The sequence below is a fragment of the Saccopteryx bilineata genome, chromosome 12, assembly GCF_036850765.1.
Source record: "Saccopteryx bilineata isolate mSacBil1 chromosome 12, mSacBil1_pri_phased_curated, whole genome shotgun sequence".
In the NCBI taxonomy this organism is placed as follows: domain Eukaryota; kingdom Metazoa; phylum Chordata; class Mammalia; order Chiroptera; family Emballonuridae; genus Saccopteryx; species Saccopteryx bilineata.
In genome coordinates, this window is record NC_089501.1 from 13665762 (window position 1) to 13689515 (window position 23754).

The window sequence follows — 23754 nt, forward strand, 5'->3', positions numbered from 1 at the left end:
TGCTAAATCTGGACTTGAGTAAATTGTAACTCCATTAGTTTGGTGAAGTAATGTAAGCATATTACCTTAAGAAATAATATAAAGCTCCAACCCTTTGAAATGACCAATTTCTTTCCACCCGTGTTTTTAATGCACTTAATGGCTAATTGCGTAATAAAATCCTCTAGATTGCTCTTTTTATCAATGAAATAATAGCCCTTTATTAGATAAACAATCATGAAAGTGCAAACATATTGACTTAGAAATATACTTCAGTTGACTGAAATTTGTCAACAGAGAATTTAAGTAACTTCTCTCAGGTATTTTTCCTACTACTTTGGTAGAACTAGGGGTACTAGCAAACCATCTACTGATATAGCGTGTATATGGCAAGCCTTGCTTTATAGAATAAATGAAAAATGTTTCTCAATTCTATTGTTTCATTCTCAGAAGAGTACACTACAAGTTTAGGGGTAGACTTTTGTCACTACAGTTAAAATAAATGATTTCAGTTAGGCTACATAGCCTACTTTTCTAAAGATAGCTGAAGTAATAATAAATTGTCAATATTATGATGATTATAGAAATAAACACAATTAAAGACTTTCTAAAGGCTCAGGATTACTTTACATACTTTAAAAATGATAATAAGATTTTTTTAACAAAGTTGAAATAATATAAACATTTTGTACTTAGTTAGGGTGACTAACCATCATAGTAGCTCTGGGCCCAAGACTTTCAATGTAAGCTTACATACTATATGATTGATCATTTGAACATTAATAATTGTGAGGTAGAAAAAAAAATAAGTGTTAACATTAACAGTTTACAGCTAAAGAAACCGAGGCTAAGAGATGTATTCACTTGGAGGAGGAGTGCAGTAAGGGAAGAGAGAGGAAGAGTGGTTTGGAAAGATGGAACAGCATAGGTTAGGGTTTCTCAGTTTTGGTATTATTTACATTAGGGGCCAGATAATTCGGTTTTGGGTGATGTCCTGTGCATTGTAGGATGTTTAGCAGTGTCACAGTGTCCTTAACTTCTACACACAAGATTCTAGTAGCAACCCCTCTTTCCTTCACCTTGTGACAACCAAAAATATCTCTGACATTGCCAAACTTCAACCACTGGCATATGGGAAGGCAAAGAAGAGGAGCACTATGTTATAGATATATGGATAGACTGGATAAGAGAATATCTGGGCTAAGGTAATAGCCCTAGAGATGGAGAGAAGTGACTGATTTTAAACTAGGAAACATTGGAAGAGAAGCAGGTAGGGAAAGTGGAAAGATAATGGGTTCAATTTGGGACTTTGATATTTGATATACTTTTGAAACAACCAGCGTAGACTTGAAGTGGGCAGTTGTGTTATGACAGGACAAGAAAGAGGACTTAGGTATTTAGTTTGATAGTAATTGAAGCCATGGTAATGAGTAAAATGTCTAGGGAAATAGTAAATGAGAAAAGAAGAAATTTTAAGAAAAGAGTTGTGAGAGTGTAGTAGAAGAAAAGGGTCAAGAAGATAATTGAAGAGAATTCAGAGGTAAGAAAAGAGGAGAATGTAGTGGAGAAACTGATAGGAAAAAACAGAAAGGAATGGTTACTACTCTGAAATAGTGCTAGAAGGTCATCAAGATACGGACTGTAAAGTATCAGTGAAATTAGTTAAGTGGAGATAATTAATGACTTCAGGGAGAGCATTTTCAATAGAGATCTGGGTTTTATTGGTTTGTAAAATGAGTGTGAAATAGTATTGACTGTAGAAAATTTAATCAAGTTGAGGATGATAATTGGAGGAAGACTTAAAATTTAGTCTTGAAGAACAGTTAGACAACCATTTTTTAATTCTTTTTTTTTAATTTTTTCATTTTAGAAAGGAGAGAGAGAGGGAGAGACAGAGAAAGAGAGAAGGGGGGAGGAGCAGGAAGCATCAGCTCCCATATGTGCCTTGACCAGGCAAGCCTAGGGTTTCGAACCGGTGACCTCAGCATTTCCAGGTCGACGCTTTATCCACTGCGCCATCACAGGTCAGGCCTAGACAACCATTTTAATGTTGGCAAAACACATGCAGTAAGGGTAGAGACTGTAGATCTAAAAAAGAGGGAGGGGAAAGTTGAGAGCACAGGTCACTGAAGAGGGTGGAAAAGCCTGAGAGTGGAGGAAGTGACCCCAGTGAGAAAGAACACTTCTTTCATTAAAACTGGAAGGAGGAAAGGGTAAGTTCAGATACAGGTAGATTTGTAGATTTTGTGGCAGAAAATTCAGGAGTTTGGTTGTTTCGATCTTCTTTTGAAGACATTAGTGGTCAGTTATGCTGTCTGCAGTGAGTAGAAGTCATAGGAAAAAAAGAATTTGAAGAGTTTAAAGAAAGTCCTAACTCTTCTCAGTCAGGATACTCAGAGGGAATGTAGCCCTCATGCCCGAAGGCACCCATAGTGTGTAAAGAATGAGCTCTTTCATGCTTATGGAATGGAACTAGTTAAATGCCATCCTTGGGAGAATTGAGAATGGCCACTCAAATCCTTTTCTCTAGGACTTAATTTTCTCACAGATTCTTTGTTGAGAGAGATGGAAACAGTCTCTGATAAAAGCAAGAAATATAAGACCTTATAAAATTTAAATTGTAGGAACCAGAGGAAATGCAAAATATTTAGGAGCAACCATAAAATAAGAAGTATACTACCTGCTTAAAAATGTAGGTATAAAAGAAAATTTTAAATAAAAAGATGTGACATGTCTGGGGAGAAATGTTAATTATTATAAAGGTCACAATTCTTTCTATTAATTTAAACATTTAATACTTTAATAAAACTGTGAGTGCGAAATGATGAAAATTGCTCTAAACTTGATCTAGAAAAATATATAGGAAGTAATAGTTAAGAAGAATGTAAACAAAAATATTCAAAAGGAGATTTTTCTGGTAGATATTAAAATGTTATGACATTATGGTACTGACTCAGTTGTAGGCAGAATATTCAAAATATTTATTTTGAACTTCGTGGATTAGTCTGCGGGCCACACAAAATTGTTCGGCGGGCCGCATGCGGCCCGTGGGCCGCGAGTTTGAGACCCCTGATCTATAATGAAGATTGGATACATGAAAAAAGGCCCTAGTGTATATGAGAATTTAGTGTATGATTAGGACTTTTTAAATGCTGAAAATATTTTTCAATGAATTGTCTTAAGTCTTTGGTGGAGGAAAATGAAGTATCAAATAAATAAGTAAAATTCTTCAGGACATAATGTTATAAAAATGGATACTTTTGGGAAAATTTTCTGTTTTATATCTTTATGAATTTCATAAAATTATTATATATAAAAAGAATAATTAGAAGGAAACCTATATAGCTACTTCATTTCTGGATGGGAAATGGCTTTCTAAGCATGAAAACAATTTAAGAAAGTTCAAAGGAAAAAATAAAACAAATTGAAAATTTCTTTGTATCCAAAGCACCATATACAAAATTTGAAATCAAGGAAAACTGGGGAAATTATTTTTGGCAAATGTAAAAATGGGATGCTATCTCTCTTACATAAAGAAATTCTATCAATTTATAAGAAAAATATGAAGACCATACTAAATAGTAAAAGATGTGAATAGACAATATACAAAAGAAAGAAGAAACCAATAAATGCATAAAAATAGATTATGAAATAAATTAAAAATAAAATGACATTTAACTTATAAAATTATCAAATATTAAGAAATTGTTATGATGTTAGTGAAGGTGTGGTTATATAAGATCTTTTATGTCCTTCTGGTGAAGGGAGAACAAGGTTTCTGGGAAGTAGTTGCAAGATCTGTATGAAGTCTTTAAAGTATTCATACACTTCTCCCATTAATTTTACTTTTGCATGAATCTCACATAAAGAAATAATAGAGAATGCAGACAAAATATTATGCATAAAATTGTTATTGACTACAGTGAAAAACTGTATGCAACCTGTCTAATAATAAGGAAATGATTACATAGTTTGTAGGACTTTTATGGGACTAAATATTGTATATTCATTAACAGACTCTTTTAATGACACAGAGAAATAATAATTAGGAAGAAAAACGTGGCGCAAGAATAAATATATGTATATATAGCTTCAAATATGTAAAATACAATGAAATATTTAGATATCATATATAAGTGATATAGAGTTACTATTTATCAATATGCTGTGCAGCATGGTAACCCCTAACCATATGTGGCTATTAATTACATAAAGTATTCAGCTTCTTTGTCACATTAGCTACATTTCAAAAGCTTAATAGCCACATGTGGCTAGTGACTACTGTTTTGGACAGTGCAAGTATAGCAGAACATTTTCATCATCACAGAAAGTTCTATAGAACAGTACTGCTTTCAACTCAAAAATAAAAAAATAACTCAATATAAATACAGCAAAGTATATGAACAGGCAATTCACACAAGATGGAAAAGAATGACTAATATACAGAGTTGTTGTTCATGGCACCCATTCTGACTGATCACAGTCTATAACATATGGTCAATAAATATTTTGAATACCATTTCTGCCACTAAACATATGAAAAGTGCTCAATCAACTTTTATTAGAGAAATGCAAATTATCACCATGAGTTATAACTGGAGTAATAACAGACAAAAGTGAAGTGGTTACCAGAGGGAGGGGAATAAGCAGAAGGGAGTGAAGGGAATCAAATATGTGGTGATGGAAAGTGGCTTGACTTTGGGTGATAGGCACACAGTGCAATGAGTAGTTCATGTGCCACGGAGATGTACACCTGAAACTTATGTGTTCCTATTGAGTAATATCACCCTATTAAATTTAATTTCTAAGTAAAAAGGTCTAAAAATATAGCTTTGGGAATATGGAGGAAAAGAACTCTTTATAAATAGCAGGAGGGACAATAACTAATAAAACTGTAGGTGCTCACACCTTAGAACTGCATTCCTAGAAAAAACCTTCACACTGTGCACAAGGAGGCATGTATGAGGATGTTCATAACGGTATTGTTTATAATCACAGGATATTAGAAAATATGTATTCATTATGATATAATGGAAAATATATTTTATGTATATTTATACAAGGGAATGCTATACTTTTATGGAAATGAGTGAACTACAGCTATAAGAACCAAATTAGATTAATCTCAAAAACCTAAAGTTGAGTAAAAAAAAAAAAGCTCATTACATTTAGAAGGATACATACTTTATGGTACCATTTTTAGAGTAATAACACATGTTAAGAATATGTGTATATGAAGAAAATTTTTGAAGGTTTGAATAGGAATGATAATAACCAGATCCAGAAGATTATTTATTTCTTCTGAGGAAGAAAAGGAAAAGTGATTAGGGAGAACTACAGAAACTGCTTTAATATTTCAGATGTCTGATGTCTTAATCAAGATACTGAGTACATGGGTATTTTTTACTTTTTATCTATACTTTCTAAAAAGTTTTAAATAGTTCACGATGTCAAAGTAAACAAAATCCATAACAAAGTAAAACAAAAAGGAAAGAGGATGGTGAGAGTAATTATGAATCAGTGGTATGAATTTTGATAGTTTCAAGTTTTTTATTCAAATACACAGTTTTCAAATTTTATTTTGTTTTAACCAGTTAAAGTACTGATTTGCTATTATTTCTTAAGGAAAAATTCCCTTGATTTCATATTTCAACCAGGAAGTTCCCCTGATAGCTTGAGTTTCCTTCTTAACATCAACCATTCATGGCCAGTTCAAAAACCTTGTACCAAGATAAATAACAAATCCTCCCTTCTTGGTATATGCTTTTCAAATATTTGCAGAGTGTTATCACACTAAGTCATCACTTAGCCAAACTGTGCAGCTGAACTCCTTTAATCTTTCCTCATAAATCAGACCCTCTTGCCTTCTAATCATATTGTTTCTTTTCTGTAGCTTCTTTCTTATTTTCTTTTGGAAATAAGATTTTTTAAAAAATAGTTTACTCAAGAGTGATGAAGTCATCAGCTGACAAAAAAAAAAAAAATCCGGACCTTTATAGTCTGGCATCCACCACCTAGTACAATTAGAATAGCAAACAGTCCTGGAATCAAAGTGATCATATTTTACGGATTCCCCCAATTTATCAGTCCCCCCCTTTTTTGTTACATGTTCTGAAAAGATATTGTTATTTGATTTACACTACCTTTGTATACAATTGTCAACCTATTCAAATAAATTAAATTTTTCTTGAGCACCTTTGCCTCCTGTTGATGTTCCACACATTTGCTAGCTTCTATAACACAAAACATGAGAGCTTTAAATAAGTATTAAAATAAAACATATATGTTGTTCCTTAATATGTGTTTCCTTAACACTCTAACATTTTTATTGGGAAATGTATTTTTTGTAACACATACACACACAATTTTAAAAATAGCCGTAAGATAAAAACTGAAGACCTACCTCATTGCTTAAAATAGAGAAATCCACTGCGTGTCCCCACCCCAATCTCTTCCCTCAACCTGCCTACCAAAAGTTTCCGCTCTCCAGAATTTGGTCTCAATCACTCCTTTGTTTTTCCTTAAAGTTTATCACTTATGAATGAATACCTTTAACATGTGGTGATGACTGCATAACAATGTAAATGTACTTGATCATTGAACTGTTTACTTAAAAATTATTAATAAATTTTATGTAGAACTATTACTCACCTTATTAAAACCAATATATTGTTTATTATTTGCCCTACATAGAAATGGATTCTTTCTTTTCTTTGAATTTCTGGTTTCATTAATATTAGATGCTGTTATTCATCAATGATAATCCATGTAATTCTAGTACCTTTATTTGTATTGTTGTACATTATCACCTTGTATAAGAATATCATATAACAATACATTTGTTTATTTTTTGTTTGAAAATCAATATTGCTATGAATATTTTACAAGTGCACATGTGGAGGAGTGAAAGTTTGGATCCTAGGATATGCTTATTTTTATACTTTTCTAGGTAATGGCAAGTTGTTTTCCAAAATGGTTGTATCAACTTAATTCTCTCCAGCTGTGTGTGTGACATTCCTTGTGCTTCACATTCTCAGGAACATTTGGCAGAGAATGACATTTTAGTTTTTGCCAATTTAATAACTATGAAATGTTACCTGGAGTTTTCATTTGAAAATTATTTTTGATAACTGCACAAAACTGTGAACTTGAATATCTTTTTGGATTTTTATTGGCCAATTCTCTTCTATAAAATATTTGTTCGGATCACGTACTTTTAAAAAAAATCTTTGATTCTTAGAAATATTTTGTATATTCTAGATACTTATATCCTGTAGGTTGTGTGTTGTAAATAACTTCTCCCTATTTATGGTATAACAGCATTCTATAGCGTCTTTTGATGAAGGTACTTTAAAATTTTTATGGTTAGTTTTTTTTTGTATTTCATGTGTTAAAATCTGTGTATATTCCAGATCACAAATATATTTTTCTACATACTCTTCTAAAAGTATAATACTCTTAACACTTAAGTTCTTATTTCATCTGTAATTGATTTTTTTTCATTTTTCTTATCGTGTTAACATACACAACGTAAAATTTACTGTCTTAATCACTTTTAAGTATACACTTAAGTATATAATGGCGTTAAATGTATTCATGTTGTCGCACATTCATCACCTCATCCATCTCCATAACTTTTCAGTCTAGCAAAACTTAATGAAGCTCTAGTCATTAAACATTAACTTCACATCTTCCCTCTTCCCAGCTCCTGAAAACCATCATTCTATTTTCTGTCTCTGTGATTGTGACTACTCTAGGTATAAGTGGAATTATACAATTTTATATTTCTGTGACTGGCTTATTTTTTTAGCATAATGTTCTTAAGTTTTATTTATATGGTTGCATACGTCAAAGTTCTCTTCTTTTTTAAGGATGAATAATATTTCATTGGGTGTATATACCACCTTTTACTATTTATCATCTGCCAGTGGACATCTGGGTTGCTTTCATGGTTTAGCTATTATGAATAAGGCTGCCATAAACATGGGTGTAATTCTTTAGGGTATGTAGCCAGAAGAAGAATTGCATGTGATAATTGTATCAAATACTAATTTTATTTTTTGGAGGAACCTCCATACTGTTTAACGCACCAGCTGTACCATTTTACATTTCTATCAACAGTAAGCAAAAATTTCAGTTTCTCCATATCCTCGCTAACACTTGTTAGTTCAGTTTGTTTTGTATTGTTTAATTCTAGTTGTCCTAATGGGTGTGGAGTGATATCTTGCGGTTTTGATTTGCATTTCCCTAATTATAAGTAATATTAAATATTTTTTTATGTACTTATTGACTTTTTTTAAAAGAGTCTTAATATTTTTATCTTATTTTATCATCAGCAAAGTGTTTATTGACTACTGATATATATTTTTTGGAGAAATGTCTAGTCAAGTCCTTTGCTGACTTTTGAATTAGGTTGTTTGCTTTTTGTTAAATTTTAGGAATTCTCTATATATTCAGTATATTAATTCCTTATTAAATGTGATTTCTAAATATCTTCTTCCATTTCCTCAATTATCTTTTCACTCTGTTGATAGTGTCCTTTGATGCAGAAAAGCTTAAAGTTTTTATGAAGTCTAATTTGTCTATTTACCTTTTGTTGTCTGTTCCTTTCATGTCATATCCAACAAATTATTGTTAAATTCAATTCTGTGAGTTTTTGTCCTATGTTTTCTTCTAAAAGTTTTATAATTTTTGGTCTTATAGTCAGGTCTTTGATTAATTTGGTGAATTTTGGCATGTGGTGTTAGGCAAAGATCTATATTCAATCTTTTACATGTGACTATCCAGTTTTCCTAGTGCCATTTGTTGAAAATAATATTCTTTCTCTTTGAATATTCTTGATACTGTTGGTGAAATGCATTTAACTGTATATTTGAGGGTTTATTTCTGGGCTCTCTATACTGTTTTGTTCATCTATTTGTTTTTCTTTATGCCATTACCACTGTTATATTGTAGTAGGTTTTGAAATCAGAAAGTGTGATGCTTCAATTTTGTTCTTCTCTTTTAAGATTGTTTTGGCTATTTTGGGTCCCTTGAGTTTCCATATGAATTATAGCATAAATTTTTCTATATGCAAAAATTGTCATTGAGTTATTGATAGGGATTGCATTAAATCTGTGGGTTACTTTTATTAGTATTGACATCTCCACATTATTCAATCTTTCAATTTGTAAGCATAAGATATTGTTCTGTTTTTTGTATCTTCTCTACTTTTGTTTTCCAATATTTTATAGTTTTTTAGTACATGTCTTTTACCTCATTGGATAAGTTTATGACTAAGTATTTCATTGTTCTTGATGTAATTATAAATAGAATTGTTTTCTTAAACTCTTTTATATTGTTTATTGTTAGTGTAAAGAAATTCAACTGATTTTTGTGTGTTGGTTTGTATCCTGCAACTTTGCTGAATTTGTTCTAACACACAATGTGTATGTTTATCTGCTTGTATCCCACAGAGCCTATGGATTCTGTTTACTTTTCTTCAATTATTTTTTCTGTTTCTCTGACTTGATAATTTCAATTGTTCTTCTAGCTCACTGATTATTCTGCCAACTCAAATCTGCCTTTTAATCCCTCCAATACATTTTTTCATTTGAATTACTCTACTTTTCAGCTCTAGAATTTCTTTTTGGTTTCCCTTTCGGTTTTCTATCTCTCTTTTTTGTGACAGAGATAGAGACAGAGAGAGGGATAGATAGGGACAGACAGACAGGAAGGGGGAGAAATGAGAAGCATCAATTCTTTGTTGCATCACCTTAGTTGTTCATTAATTGCTTTCTCAAATGTGCCTTGACTGAAGGGCTACAGCAGAGTGAGTGACCCCTTGCTCAAGCCAGCGACCTTGGGCTCAAGCTGGTGAGCCTTGCTGAAGCCAGATGAGCCAGTGTACAAGCTGGCGACCTCGGGGTTTCGAACCTGTGTCCTCCGCATCCCAGTCTAACACTCCAACCACTGTGCCACCGCCTGGTCAGGCTAGGTTTTCTATCTCTTTACTGGTATTTCAAATTTGTTCATGCATCATTTTACTTTCTTCACATCTTCCTTTAGTTTTTCAAACATCTCTAAGACAGCTGTTTTAAAGATTTTGCCTAGTTGATCTGCCATATGGTCTTTCTTAGTGATAGTTTGTTTGGTTTATTTTTTTCCTTTGAATGAGCTATACTTTCTTATTTCTTTTTATGCCTTGTGACTTTTTGTTAAAAACAACATTTGACTAGTAATGCGGTAATTCTGCAAATCAGATTTCTCCTCTTCCCCGGAGTTGCTTTCTTGTTCTGTTGTAGGCTATCTTGTTGTTGTAGGCTATCTCCATACCAAGATCAGCCTGAGGTCTATTAGGTCTTCTCAGGTCTTTTCCTAGCCTGCACTTTTCCTTGTAGACTTTCTAATTTCTCCCATAATTGCAGTTGCTTTTGTATATTCCAGTCTTTAATATCTTCTTTTCAAAAGAGGAGAAAAAAATGAAGGGAAGAAAGAGGCACTGACCCACTAAATTGCCTAGAAGTCATTTTAACTGGTGCAAGGGGGCAGGGAACATGCAAAAATATAATACTTGTCTGCCTCTGTGTTTGCACCTCCATGATGAGAAGCAATGAGTGATCAAAACACAGATTCCTGATATTTGGGTGTAAGATTTTTATTACCCTGTCTTTGATGAGCTGTGAACAAGCTGCAACTGCAACTTGTGCACTGCCTGCTCCAGGGCTAGGTGTGGAGCATGGTAGCAACTGCTGGGATAAGAACTGAAATGACCTAAATTAATTGCAATTTATGCTTCAAGCCTTGGCTTGGGAATCTTCAGTGAATGCGAGAGTTTCAAAATAGTCACATCAAACTGCTCCTGTCAGTGCCATTGTTGTCTTGGTGGGGAGACATATTCCTGGCACTTTTTTTTCCACCATCTTCCCAGAATCCTCCTCCTATAATGGGTTTTTTAGTGTAATATGAGATAGGAAGTCATTTTTATCCTTGGTAATCTACAATACCAATTTTATCATGTATTCATGGACCATTTCTCAGCAATTTTTTTATTTCAGTGTTTTTCTTAGCCTATCCCTATGCCAATATCACTGTTTTATTTATACAAAGCTTTAGCTTTGTATACAGCTTCATATATGGTAGGCAGATTTTCTTGCCAGGTTTTATTCTACAGGAGTATGTGTCTGTTCTTGCTTTTTATTTTTATTTTGTATATCCAAACATATTTTAAAATTAACTTGTTATATTTCACAGAAAATCTTGATGACATTTGATTGGACCTGCATTGAAGACATTGATCAGTTTGTGTTAAACTGCATTTTTACAATATTGAACATTTTTATTCATTATTTCTTTCATAACTTTTGATAAAACTTAGTCATTTTCTTAAAAATGTTTTTCACTTCTTTCATTAGAATTCTTAGGAATCTTCTGTTATTTTTATTTATTTTTTTTAATTAATTTTACTAGGGTGACATCAATAAAGCAGGGTACATATGTTCAAAGAAAATATGTCCAGGTTATCTTGTCAATCAATTGTTGCATACCTATCACCCAAAGTAAGATTGTCCTCGGTCACCTTCTATCTAGTTTTCTTTGTTCCCCTCCCCCTCCCCCTTTTCCTCTCCCTTCCCCCCAACCATCACACTCTTATCAATGTCTCCTAGTCTCATTTTTATGTTCCACCTACGTATGGAATAATACAGTTCTTGTTTTTTTCTGATTTACTTATTTCACTTCATATAATGTTATCAAGATCCCACCATTTTGTTGTAAATGATCCGATGTCATCATTTCTTATGGCTGAGTAGTATTCCATAGTGTATATGTGCCACATCTTCTTTATCCAGTCTTCTATTGAAGGGCTTTTTGGTTGTTTCCATGTCTTGGCCACTGTGAACAATGCTGCAATGAACATGGGGCTGCATGTGTCTTTATGTATCAATGTTTCTGAGTTTTTGGGGTATATACACAGTAGAGGGATTGCTGGGTCATAAGGTAGTTCTATTTTCAGTTTTTTGAGAAACCACCATACTTTCTTTCATAATGGTTGTACTACTTTACATTGCCACCAGCAGTGAATGACGGTTCCTTTTTCTCCACAGCCTCTCCAACATTTGCTATTACCTGTCTTGTTAATAATAGCTAATCTAACAGGTGTGAGGTGGTATCTCATTGCAGTTTTGATTTGCATTTCTCTAATAACTAATGAAGATGAACATCTTTTCATATATCTGTTGGCCATTTGTATTTCTTCCTGAGAGAAGTGTCTGTTCATGTCCTCTTCTCATTTTTTTATTGGATTGTTTGTTTATTTGTTGTTGAATTTTATGAGTTCTTTGTATATTTTGGATATTAGGCCCTTATCTATGAGCTGTTGTTTGAAAATATCATTTCCCATTTAGTTGGCTGTCTGTTTATTTTGTTGTCAGTTTCTCTTGCTGAGCAAAAACTTCTTAGTCTGATGTAGTCCCATTCATTTGTTTTTGCCTTCACTTCTCTTGCCTTTGGAGTCAAATTCATAAAATACTCTTTAAAACCCAGGTCCATGAGTTTAGAACCTATGTCTTCTTCTCTGTACTTTATTGTTTCAGGTCTTATATTTAGGTCTTTGATCCATTTTGAATTAATTGTAGTACAAGGGAACAAACTGTAGTTGAGTTTCATTCTTTTGCATGTGGCTTTCCAGTTTTCCCAGCACCATTTGCTGAAGAGGCTTTCTTTTCTCCATTGTGTGTTATTGGCCTCTTTATCAAAAATTATTTGATCATATATATGTGGTTTTATTTCTGGACTTTCTATTCCATTCCATTGGTCTGAGTGTCTGTTTTTCTGCCAATATCATGCTGTTTTGATTGTCGTGGCTCTATAATATAATTTGAAGTCAGGTATTGTAATGCCCCCAGCTTCGTTCTTTTTCTTTAGGATTGCTTTGGCTATTCGGGGTTTTTTATAGTTCCATATAAATCTGATGATTTTTTGTTCCATTTCTTTAAAAAATGTCATTGGAATTTTGATGGGAATTGCATTAAATTTGTATATTGCTTTGGGTAATATGGCCATCTTAATTATATTTATTCTTCCTATCCAAGAAAAAAGAATATTCTTCCATTTCATTGTATCTTTTTCGATTTCCCTTAACAATGGTTTGTAGTTTTCATTATATAAGTCCTTTACATTCTTTGTTATGTTTATTCCTAGGTATTTTATTTTATTTTTTTGTTGCAATCATGAAGGGGATTATTTTTTTGAGTTCTTTCTCAAGTGTTTCATTGTTGGCATATAGAAAGGCTATGGACTTTTGTATGTTAATTTTGTATCCTGCAACCTTACTGTATTGGCTTATTGTTTCTAGTAGTCTTTTTGTGGATTCTTTGGGGTTTTTGATGTATAGGATCATATCATCTGCAAAAAGTGATACCTTTACTTCTTCTTTTTCGATATGGATGCCTTTTATTTCTTTGTCTTGTCTGATTGCTCTGGCTAGAACCTCTAGCACCACAATTAAATAAAAGTGGAGAAAGTAGACAACCCTGTCTTGTTCCTGATTTAAGGGGGAAAGCCTTCAGTTTTGTGCCATTTAATATGATGTTAGCTGATGGTTTATCATATATGGCCTTTATCATGTTGAGATATTTTCCTTCTATACCCATTTTGTTGAGAGTCTTAAACATAAAATTGTGTGTATTTTATCGAATGCCTCTTCTACATCTATTGATAAGATCATGTGGTTTTTGTTCTTTGTTTTGTTGATATGGTGTATTACGTTAACCGTTTTACATATGTTGAACCATCCTTGAGTTTCTGGGATGAATCCCACTTGATCGTGATGTATTATTTTTTTAATATGTTGTATTCGATTTGCTAGTATTTTGTTTAGTATTTTAGCATCTGTATTCATTAGAGATATTGGTCTGTAGTTTTCTTTTTTTGTGCTGTCCTTGCCTGGTTTCGGTATGAGGGTTATGTTGGCCTCATAAAATGTGTTTGGAAGTATTGCTTTTTCTTCAATTTTTTGGAAGACTTTGAGTAGAATAGGAACCAAGTCTTCTTTATTGTTTGATAGAATTCGCTAGTATAACCATCTGGGCCTGGACTTTTATTTTGGGGAAGGTTTTTTAATAGTTTTTTCTATTTCTTCCCTACTAATTGGTCTGTTTAGGCTTTATGCTTCTTTATGACTCAGTCTAGGAAGGTTGTATTGTTCTAGGAATTTATCCATTTCTTCTAAATTGTTGAATTTAGTGGCATAAAGTTTTTCATAGTATTCTACAATAATTCTTTGTATATCTATGATGGCTGTGGTGATTTCTCCTCTTTCATTTTGGATTTTGTTTATATGAGTTCTTTCTCCTTTTTTCTTGGTAAGTCTTGCCAAGGGTTTGTCAATTTTGTTGATCTTTTCAAAGGACCAGCTCCTTGTTCTATTAATTTTTTCTATAGTTTTTCTGTTCTCTATTTCATTTATTTCTGCTCTGATTTTTATTATCTCCTTCCTTCGGCTGGTTTTGGGTTGTCTTTGTTCTTCTTTTTCCAGTTCCTTAAGGTGTGAATTAAGTGGTTACTTGGGCTCTCTCTTGTTTGTTCATATAGGCCTGAAGTGATATGAACTTCCCTCTTATCACTGCTTTTGCTGCATCCCATAGATTCTGATATCTCGTATTGTCATTTTCATTTGTCTGTATATATCTTCTGATCTCTGTGCTTATTTCTTCTTTGACCCATTCATTTTTTAAAAGTATGTTCTTTAGTTTCCACATTTTTGTGGGATTTTCCCCTCTTTTTTGCAGTTGAATTTTAGTTTTAAGGCTTTATGATAAGAAAATATGCTTGGTACAACTTCGATTTTTCCAAATTTGATGATGTTGTTTTTGTGGCCCAACATATGTTCCATTCTTGAGAATGATCCATGTACACTTGAGAAAAATGTATACTCTGTCATTTTGGGATGAAATGTCCTGTAGATGTCTATCATATCCAGGTGCTCTAGTGTTTTGTTTAAGGCCAATATATCTTTATTGATTCTCTGTTTGGATGACCGATCTAGAGCTGTCAGTGGTGTATTGAGGTCTCCAAGTATGATTGTATTTTTGTCAGTTTTTGTTTTAAGGTCAATAAGTAGCTGTCTTATATACTTTGGTGCTCCTTGGTTTGGTGCATACATATTAAGAATTGTTATGTCTTCTTGATTCAGCGTCCCCTTAGCCATTATGAAATGGCCATTTTTGTCTCTGAGTACTTTTGCTGTCAGCATGATCAGATATGAGTATTGCTACACCTGCTTTTTTTTGGATGTTATGTGCTTGGAGTATTGCTTTCCAACCTTTTATTTTGAATGTGTTTTTATCCTTGTTGCTTAGATGAGTTTCTTGTAGGCAAGAAATACAGTTGGATTTTCTTTTTTAATCCATTCTGCTACTCTGTGCCTTTTTATTGTAGAGTTTAATCCGTTTACATTTAGTATAATTATTGACACTTGTGAGTTCCCTATTGCCATTTTATACATTGCTTTCTGTTAGTTTTGTGTCTTGTTTGATTCTTCTCTTTTGTTTTTCTATCTTTTGTTTTTGTTTGGTTATATTACATACATCTTTCCTCTGTTGCTATCTTTTTTAAATCATGTGCTTCTGTGGTGGTTTTTTCAATGGTGGTTACCTTTAAGTAATGAAAAGTGTTCCTACCCTGTTCATTGTAGTGCACTATCTTGTGAGTACTTTTGCACTCCATCGTCCTTTGCTACTGTTAATCTCCGTCTTCTCCCCCCCCTTTTTTTTGTTGTTGTCACAGTTTAAATTTGGTTTTATTGTGTTCTTGGTGGAGCTTTTACTAGTGGTTTTGTTTTGTTTTGTTCTTTTTATCTGGTTGGAAAACCCCCTTTAGTAATTCCTGGAGTGGGGTTTTCTGATGATAAATTCCCTCATCTTTTCTGTATCTGTGAATGTTTTTATTTCTCCTTCATATTTGAACGATAGCTTTGGTGAGTATAGTATTCTTGGCTGAAAGTTCCTCTCTTTCAGGACTTTAAATATTGGGTCCACTCTCTTCTAGCTTGTAGAGTTTCTGTTGAGAAATCTGATGATAATCTAATGGGCCTTCCTTTATATGTTGTATTCTTCTTTTCCCTGGCTGCCTTGAGAATTTTTTCTTTGTTGTTGGTTTGTGCCAATTTCTTTATGATGTGCCTTGGAGTAGGTTTGTTGGGGTTAAGAAAACTCAGAGTTCTGTTTGCTTCTTAAATTTGAGGCTTTAGTTCTTTCCACAGGCTTGGGAAGTTCTCATCTATTATTTGTTTGAGTATGTTCTCCATTCCATTTTCTCTCTCTTCTCCCTCTGATATACCTATTATTCTTATGTTATTCTTTTTGATGGAGTCAGACAATTCCTGTAGGGCTTTCTCATTTTTTTAAAATTTTTCAGTCTCTTTCTTCTTCTTTCTGTTGTGCTTCAAGTTGCTTGTCTTCTATTTCACTAATCCTACCTTCTATCTCGCCTGTTCTATTAGCTAAGCTTGTTACCTCGTTTTTCACCTCGTAAATTGAGTTTTTCATCTCGGTTTGATTTATATTTATAGTTTTAATTTCCTTGGTAATATATTCTTTGTGTTCATTGAGTTGTTTTCTGAGCTCCCTAAATTGCTTTCTGTGTTTTCTTGTATATCTCTGTGTATTTTTTGGATTTCTATTTTAAATTCTCCATCATTCAGCTCCATGGTTTCCAATATATTAAATTTTTTCTCCATAGATTTTTTCTCAACTCTCTATGCTACCTCTCTGTCTTTTGTATCCATGATATTCTATTTCTTTTTCCTTAATGGCATCTGAGGGTGGTTTTGTTGATAGTATTAATGAGAATTAATAAAGAATAAGAAGTTAAAAAATAAAAAATAATAAATAAATAAATTATTTTTATTCTCCCTCTCCTTTTTTTTTCTTCTCCTCTTCTCTCCCCTCCTTTTTGAAAAAACCTTGTGGTGAACTGTGAATTATATTGTGCTAAATAGAAGAAAAACTACCTATAATGGAGGACCTGAGTTGGAGAGAAGTGATAAAGGGGCAAAAAAGGGAGTATGGACCCACAAAATGTAAAAAAGGAAAAAATTTGGGTCAAGAATAAAATGATTTGATTTTTGGTGATGGTTGACTAAGAGATATGATGAGAGGAATAAGAGGGAAACAGGAAAAAGGGGAAAAATTTAAAAATTACTATTGTATTTAGTGGAGCAAGAACTAGTTAAAATGAAGAGCCAGGGTTGAGAACCCTGCTAGTGAGTTTAAAAAGCGAATTAAAAAAAACCCCAAAATGCCACAAAGAAAAATTTGAGTCCCAGATAAAGTAATTTGTTCATGATTGAGGATTAAATGAGAGGAAAAGTAAAGGAGAATAGAAGAAACTAATATAGAGGGAGAAAAAAAAGGAAAGAGGAAAACACAAAAAGAAGAAAAAAGAATAAAAGGAGAGAGAGAGATAGAGTTAAGGGTTTGGAGTGCAACCCTCATAGAGAGAAAGAAAGAAGAAAGAAAAGATAATGGGAGATGTAACAATAATGGGTAGTGTAGTTCAAGGAGAGGAGAGATTAAGACCAGCAGAGAATTAAATGACAAATTGGAAGAGGAAGAAAATAATCAAGACAAGAAGATAAGAGAAACAAATGAACAAATATAATAAAATGGAATAGGTTATAAAGTCTGTGGATTATTCTTGATTTTGAGAGTTTATCTTCTTGCTTTTTCTTTTCTCTCCCTCTTCCTGATTGGTGACTCTGTACCCCGGGTTCTGCCCCTGTGGCATGGTTAGGTAGAGGTTTGTAGTTGATAAGTCTCTATGGTGATATCATATATTGGGCTTCAGTCTTGTTGGCAGTCGAGGCTCATTAGCATTTGCAGGCTCCACCAATGAGAGAGTCCATATTCCCGGAACCTCTCTCCTAGTCTTTCCTTCCTGAATTAGTAGCTTGATGATCCAGCTATGGGGGTGCTGCTGCCTCTGCCTGGAGAGTAAGAGGCTCAAAGAGCTGTCAAATCTCGACTCTATTCCCACTCAGCACAGGGCTCTGGGTAAGGCTCAATCAGTCAGAGCTGCTAGTATAATCAGGAGGGGCTTCGGCCCACACAAAGACCTCTGACTCTGCCCCTCTGTCCGGGAGCATAGGCGCCCACTCCCGGGGGAATCTCTCGCCCACTATCTGCATTCAGTGACCAGGATACCTGCCAGCCACCTCTCACTCCGGGTGAGGTGCCCTGTCTGCACAGAAAAGTTCGAGCATAGGGAATTTCGCTCCTGCTCCCTCCCCAGGCGCTGCCTTTTCAAGGCACAGGGGCAAACCTGAGATTCTGCTTTTGGCCCACACAAAGGCCTCTGACTCTGCCCCTCTGTCCGGGAACATGGGCACCCACTCCCAGGGCTCTAGGAGGAATCTCTCACCCACTATCTGCACGCCCCGACCAGGAGATCGGGGTGGATGGCTGTCCCAAGTGCCTTTCTTTGTCTGGATTTGGCGCAAGCGTTAGCTTGTGTTGACTGGGTTGCCACAAGCACAGTTTTTCCTTGGCTTGGATGTTTGTGCCGCAGCCTGGTTCGGCCGTTTGTGCCGCAGTCTGGTTCTATTCACACCCTATGCCCGCCTTAGTTCCTATACTTTCAGTTGCCAGTGAAAGCAGCCCTTATTCAGGTTAATGAGGAAGGTGGAATGTTTCTTCCTCCTTATTTCCTTTGGGGTTGATTATATATTTAGTTAATTTTTCGCTCAATCATACCTTCACGTTTAGTGTGGAACTTCTGGAGACTCCAGGGATAGATTTTTCTGTCTCTGGTTGAAGATCTCATTGAATTTTTGGGGAGATTTATCGGTATCACTCCTTACGGTGCCATTTCTCTGATGTCATCTCTTCTGTTATTTTTTACAGTATCTCTTTTTTCATGTTCTTAAAGTTTTTCCCTTGATTTAAGAAATTGAATTCACTCAGTATAATGTTCTCAAGGTCTATCCATGTTGTAATGTCACTATGTCATGGTTTCTTATGGCTGAGTAGTATTCCATTGTATATATGTACCACATCTTCTTTATCCAATGCTCTATCAAGGGAAACTTTGGTTGTTTCCAGGCTTTGGCCACTGTGAATAATGCTGCAATGAACATGGGGGTGCCTGTGTCTTTATGTACCAAATTTCTTTTAGTTTTTGGGGTAGATACCCAGTAGAGGGATTGCTGGGTCATATGGTAATCCTATTCTTAGTTTTTTGAGGAACCACCATACTTTGTTCCATAATGGTTTTACTAATTTGCACTCCCACCAACAGTGAATGAGGGTTCCTTTTTCTGCACACCCTCTCCAACACTTGTTATTATCTTTTTGATAATAGCCAATCTAACAGGTGTGAGATGATATTTCATTGTAGTTTTGATTTGCATTTCTAAGATAGCTAGTGAAGATGAACATCTTTTCATATATCTGTTGGCCATTTGTATGTCCTCTTGGAAGAATTGTCTGTTCAGGTCCTCCGCCCATTTTTTAATTGGATTGTTTGCTTGTTTGTTGCTGAGCTTTGTGAGTTCTTTATATATTCTGGATATTAACCCCTTATGAAAGCTGCTGTTTGCAAATATCATCTCCCATTTAGCTGGCTGTCTATTTGTTTTATTGTCAGTTTCTTTTGCTGTACAGAAGCTTTTTAGTTTGATATAGTCTCATTCATTTATTTTTACCTTTACTTCCCTTGCCTTTGGGGTCAAATTCATAAATTGTTCTCTATGGCTAAAGTCCATGAGGTTAGTAAATCAGAAAAAGCTAAGAACTGTATGATTTTACACATAAGTGAGATATAAAACTGAGACTTATGGACATAGATGGAAGTGAAGTGGTTACAGAAGGAAGGGTATGAGGGGAAGGGGGAACAGGACTTGAGTGAATAGGAGAGGGGAGGATATTGGGGGAAAGGTCTAAGGAGGGACAAATATAAGGTGACAGGAAATTATTTGACTTTGGGTGATGGGTATACAACATAATCAACAGTTCAAATGCTATGGAAATGTTCACCTGAGACCTATGTACTCTTATTGATCAATGTTACCCCATTAAAGTTAATTTTCTAAATAAAATTAAGAAAAATGAATTGACTTTTACATTAACCTCATATCCAGCAACTTCATTAACAGTATTCCTTGATGTAACTATTTTTTATGTAGTTTGCTTTAGTTATTCAATATAATCAACTGTATCAGTGGAAAATAATGCTGATTTTGTTTCTCTTCAATACTTAATCTTTCATTACTTTTTTTGGCCTTCCTGCCCTACTTATTATTAATTGTAGTACAGAGTTGATTAAAAGAGGTGAGAGTGGGCAACTTTATCTTATTTGTGATTTTTAAGAGATTATTTATAGTATTTTACCATTCAGTATGATATTTATTATAGTTTTTTGACAGATATTCTTTATTGAATGATTAAGGAGTTCCCTGTTTGTAGCTTGCAAAGAAGGAGGGAAGAGTGAGGGTAGGAGTGAGAGAGAGAGAGAGAAAGTGAATAGTCCGATTCAAGTGAAAACTTGAATTGTTAAACAAAACTTTTTGCATTAAGTGAGATGATTATATAATATATGTATATATGGTATTTCTTTTTTTCCCCCCAGTTAATGTGAATTTAAACTTAACTTGACTATGATTATTCTTAAACACTGCTAAATTTCATATGCTAATATTTTGTTTGGTACTGTTTCTAGTATAATAATAGGCAATGTTGGTCTAAAAATTTTTCTTCTTTTTCTATGTCTAATTTTGACATAAATGTTCTCCAATGAATTGGAAAATGATCCTTCTTTTCTATTGTCTGAAAAATTCTTTTAAGTTTGAAATAATTTGTTTCCTGAATGATTGATAAAACCCACATATTACATCTTCTAGGCCTGTTTTTATTTTCTTTGTGGAAAAATTTTTTATTACTAAAATTTACTTGTTTATGGGAATGAGACTATTTTCAATCCTTAACTTTAATTTAATACAATACTATGTGTTGTCTTTTTTTTTTTGTTTATATTTTTCTGTTTCACTTTTCCCATCTCACAAACTATGTCTTGAGATGAATAAGCATAATTTTCTACACAAGAGAAAAGTTATAAAAGGGTATAAATTCTTCTAAAATTAGAACTTAAATGCATTTTTGTTCTGTTTAGCAAATACTTGTTTTCCTTCCTATAAAATTAAAATCTTTATTTTCTTGCATTTAATTCTTTTCCTTTTTATTAGCAGTATCTTTTTTTCTGTATTTTTCTAAAGTGAAAAGCAGGGAGGCAGAGAGACAGACTTCCACATGTTCCTGACCAGGATCCACCAGGCACGCCCACTAGGGGGCAATGCTCTGCCCATCTGGGGCATTGCTCCATTGCAACCAGAGCAATTCTAGCGCCTGAAGCAGAGGCCATGGAGCCATCCTCAGGGCCCGGGCTAACTTTGTTCCAATAGAGCCTTGGCTGCGGCAGGGGAAGAGAGAAAAGAGAGAGAGGAGAGGGGGGTGGAGAAGCAGATGAATGCTTCTCCTGTGTGCCCTAGCCAGGAATTGAACTTGGGACTTCCACACCCTGAGCTGAAGCTCTACCACTGAGCCAACTGGCCAGAGACAACAGTATCATTTTTGATAATGCAGTGGTAATTTGTGCTCATCAGTGACAAATCGAAAGCATTGGAGACCTTTGAATCATATCTTAAATTATCAAAGCTGATTAAATAGAGTGGATTAGGATCAGCTGTGTTAGTATATCAGTTTATGACAACTATATATGTAGTAGATTTTTATTCTTTTATTAAAAAATATTTAATCAGATTAATCCTTTTCTTATCTATACTTGAAACTAAAGATTAGGGAGGCTAAAATCTAAAACCTGATAGAGATGTGCTTGCCCCAAGAGATTAAAAAAAACAAATATCTAAATTTACCGTGGGGGATGGTTGAGGTGGGAAAATCCAGAGTACTAATTTGGGGATTAGAAGACTTGGGCTCTAATCAAAATTTTATGGCTAATTGTCTCTGAGACTGAATAAATACATTAATTTATCTCATTTATTTAATTTATCAGTGACAAAACTAGATTTTCATTTCTTGATTCTCTCATTGTTAAAATAATTTCAGTAGTTCTAAAAGATCTTTCAAAATTTATGCTCTTAACAAATGTGAACTAAAATCTTCAAAAGTTGTGAAAACTGAAAAATACTCAAAATTAAAATCCAAAGTAATAAAAATTTATCCTATGAAATTATTTACAGTTTAGAAACAGTAATTCTGCTGACATGTCTAGTTTATCCAGTTACACAATTTAAACAGTTTACCTAAATCTTCTAATTTCTCATGGTTTGCAGGATAAAGAAGAATGAAATGTTATGAATTTCTATTTGATTAGCATTGTTGTTTTTCATAATGACTTTATTTCCCTTCATTTTTCTAAATTATAGGGTGGCTTCACTCGTAAATATTCACTTAGCTCAAAAACCGGAACACTTCTTCCAGAATTCCCCAGTGCTCAACACCTTGTGTACCAAGGATGCATTTCTAAAGAAAAGGTATCAATTAAAACTACTTCTCTATTGATTTTCTGATATGTTGGTTCCATATCTCACTTTGCTAGGAATCTCATGCCACTTGCAGGAAGCAGTCAGAAATCTGCATAATCAAACATAATTGACTGATTTGTATGAGAGACAAATGTCTACGAAAATTGATTAAACACTATCTAATGAATTATTTACCATCTCCATGATAGTACATAATCAGGAGTTGATAAAATAAACCTTACAAGACTAAACATTATTTTTTTAAACTCAGTACCAAGGAAGAAAATACTGAAGTATATCTATCATATGGAGTTTTTAAAAAAATCATAACATTTATGTTTTTGAGAAACACCATTTAATTTTTGTGAATAGTCATTAAGCACTTCTCCCGGACACTGTGTACTGGCTCTGGGGGAAGGTACCTAGATGAAGGCAAGGATATACACTAGATTAGTGGTCCCCAACCTTTTTTGGGCCACGGACTGGTTTAATGTCAGAAAATATTTTCATGGACCGGCCTTTAGGGTGGGATGGATAAATGTATCACATAACCGAGACAAGCGTCAAGAGTGAGTCTTAGACGGATGTAACAGAGGGAATCTGGTCATTTTTTAAAAATAAAACATCATTCAGACTTAAATATAAATAAAACAGAAACAATGTAAGTTATTTATTCTTTCTCTGCAGATCGGTACCAAATAGCCCACGGACCGGTACCGGTCCACTGCCTGAGGGTTGGGGACCACTGCACTAGATGATCATACACCTTCTTTTTGATTCTAAAATTCTTAGTGCTCCCACATTTGCAAACTTTTTGAAAGTTAGGGAAGAAAAAATTTTCATAGGGTTCAGTTTATAAATAATCTTCAATGAGATTTTTTAGTGCTTATGTAATAAAATGTATTGCTGAATTGTCTAATTCTGAAATTCTAGAGTCATTTTTGTATACCTACTAGCTGAATAATAACAGGATCCATTACTAAACTAGGACATAAATTCTACATTAAAAAAAAACTAGAGTTTATTTTTTATTAGCATTTGAAGACAACACCTGTGATTGTGTATTGTCAGGTCATATTTCAAAGGTGCAGTGAGAGAGGATTATGATGAACTAATGTTCAGTTATATTACTTTAATAATGGATTTTCTATAGAAACCAGAAATAAACTAACACATTGATTTAAAAAAATCAATCTATTGCTAGATAGGCAGATATGCACAGTAACTTCCAGGGTTCATTGTGATGGCACCTATACTGT

At 33.9% G+C, this 23754-nt stretch overlaps 1 protein-coding gene across 1 annotated transcript in view; it reads left to right on the top strand.

The window, feature by feature from the left end:
* RFX6 (regulatory factor X6) overlaps nucleotides 1-23754 on the top strand; it is a 62635-nt gene that overhangs the window by 18860 nt on the left and 20021 nt on the right. The window contains exon 7 of the mRNA XM_066248384.1: nucleotides 22397-22504. Within this exon, the coding sequence (XP_066104481.1) occupies nucleotides 22397-22504 (108 nt within the window). The remainder of the gene's footprint in view (nucleotides 1-22396; nucleotides 22505-23754) is intronic.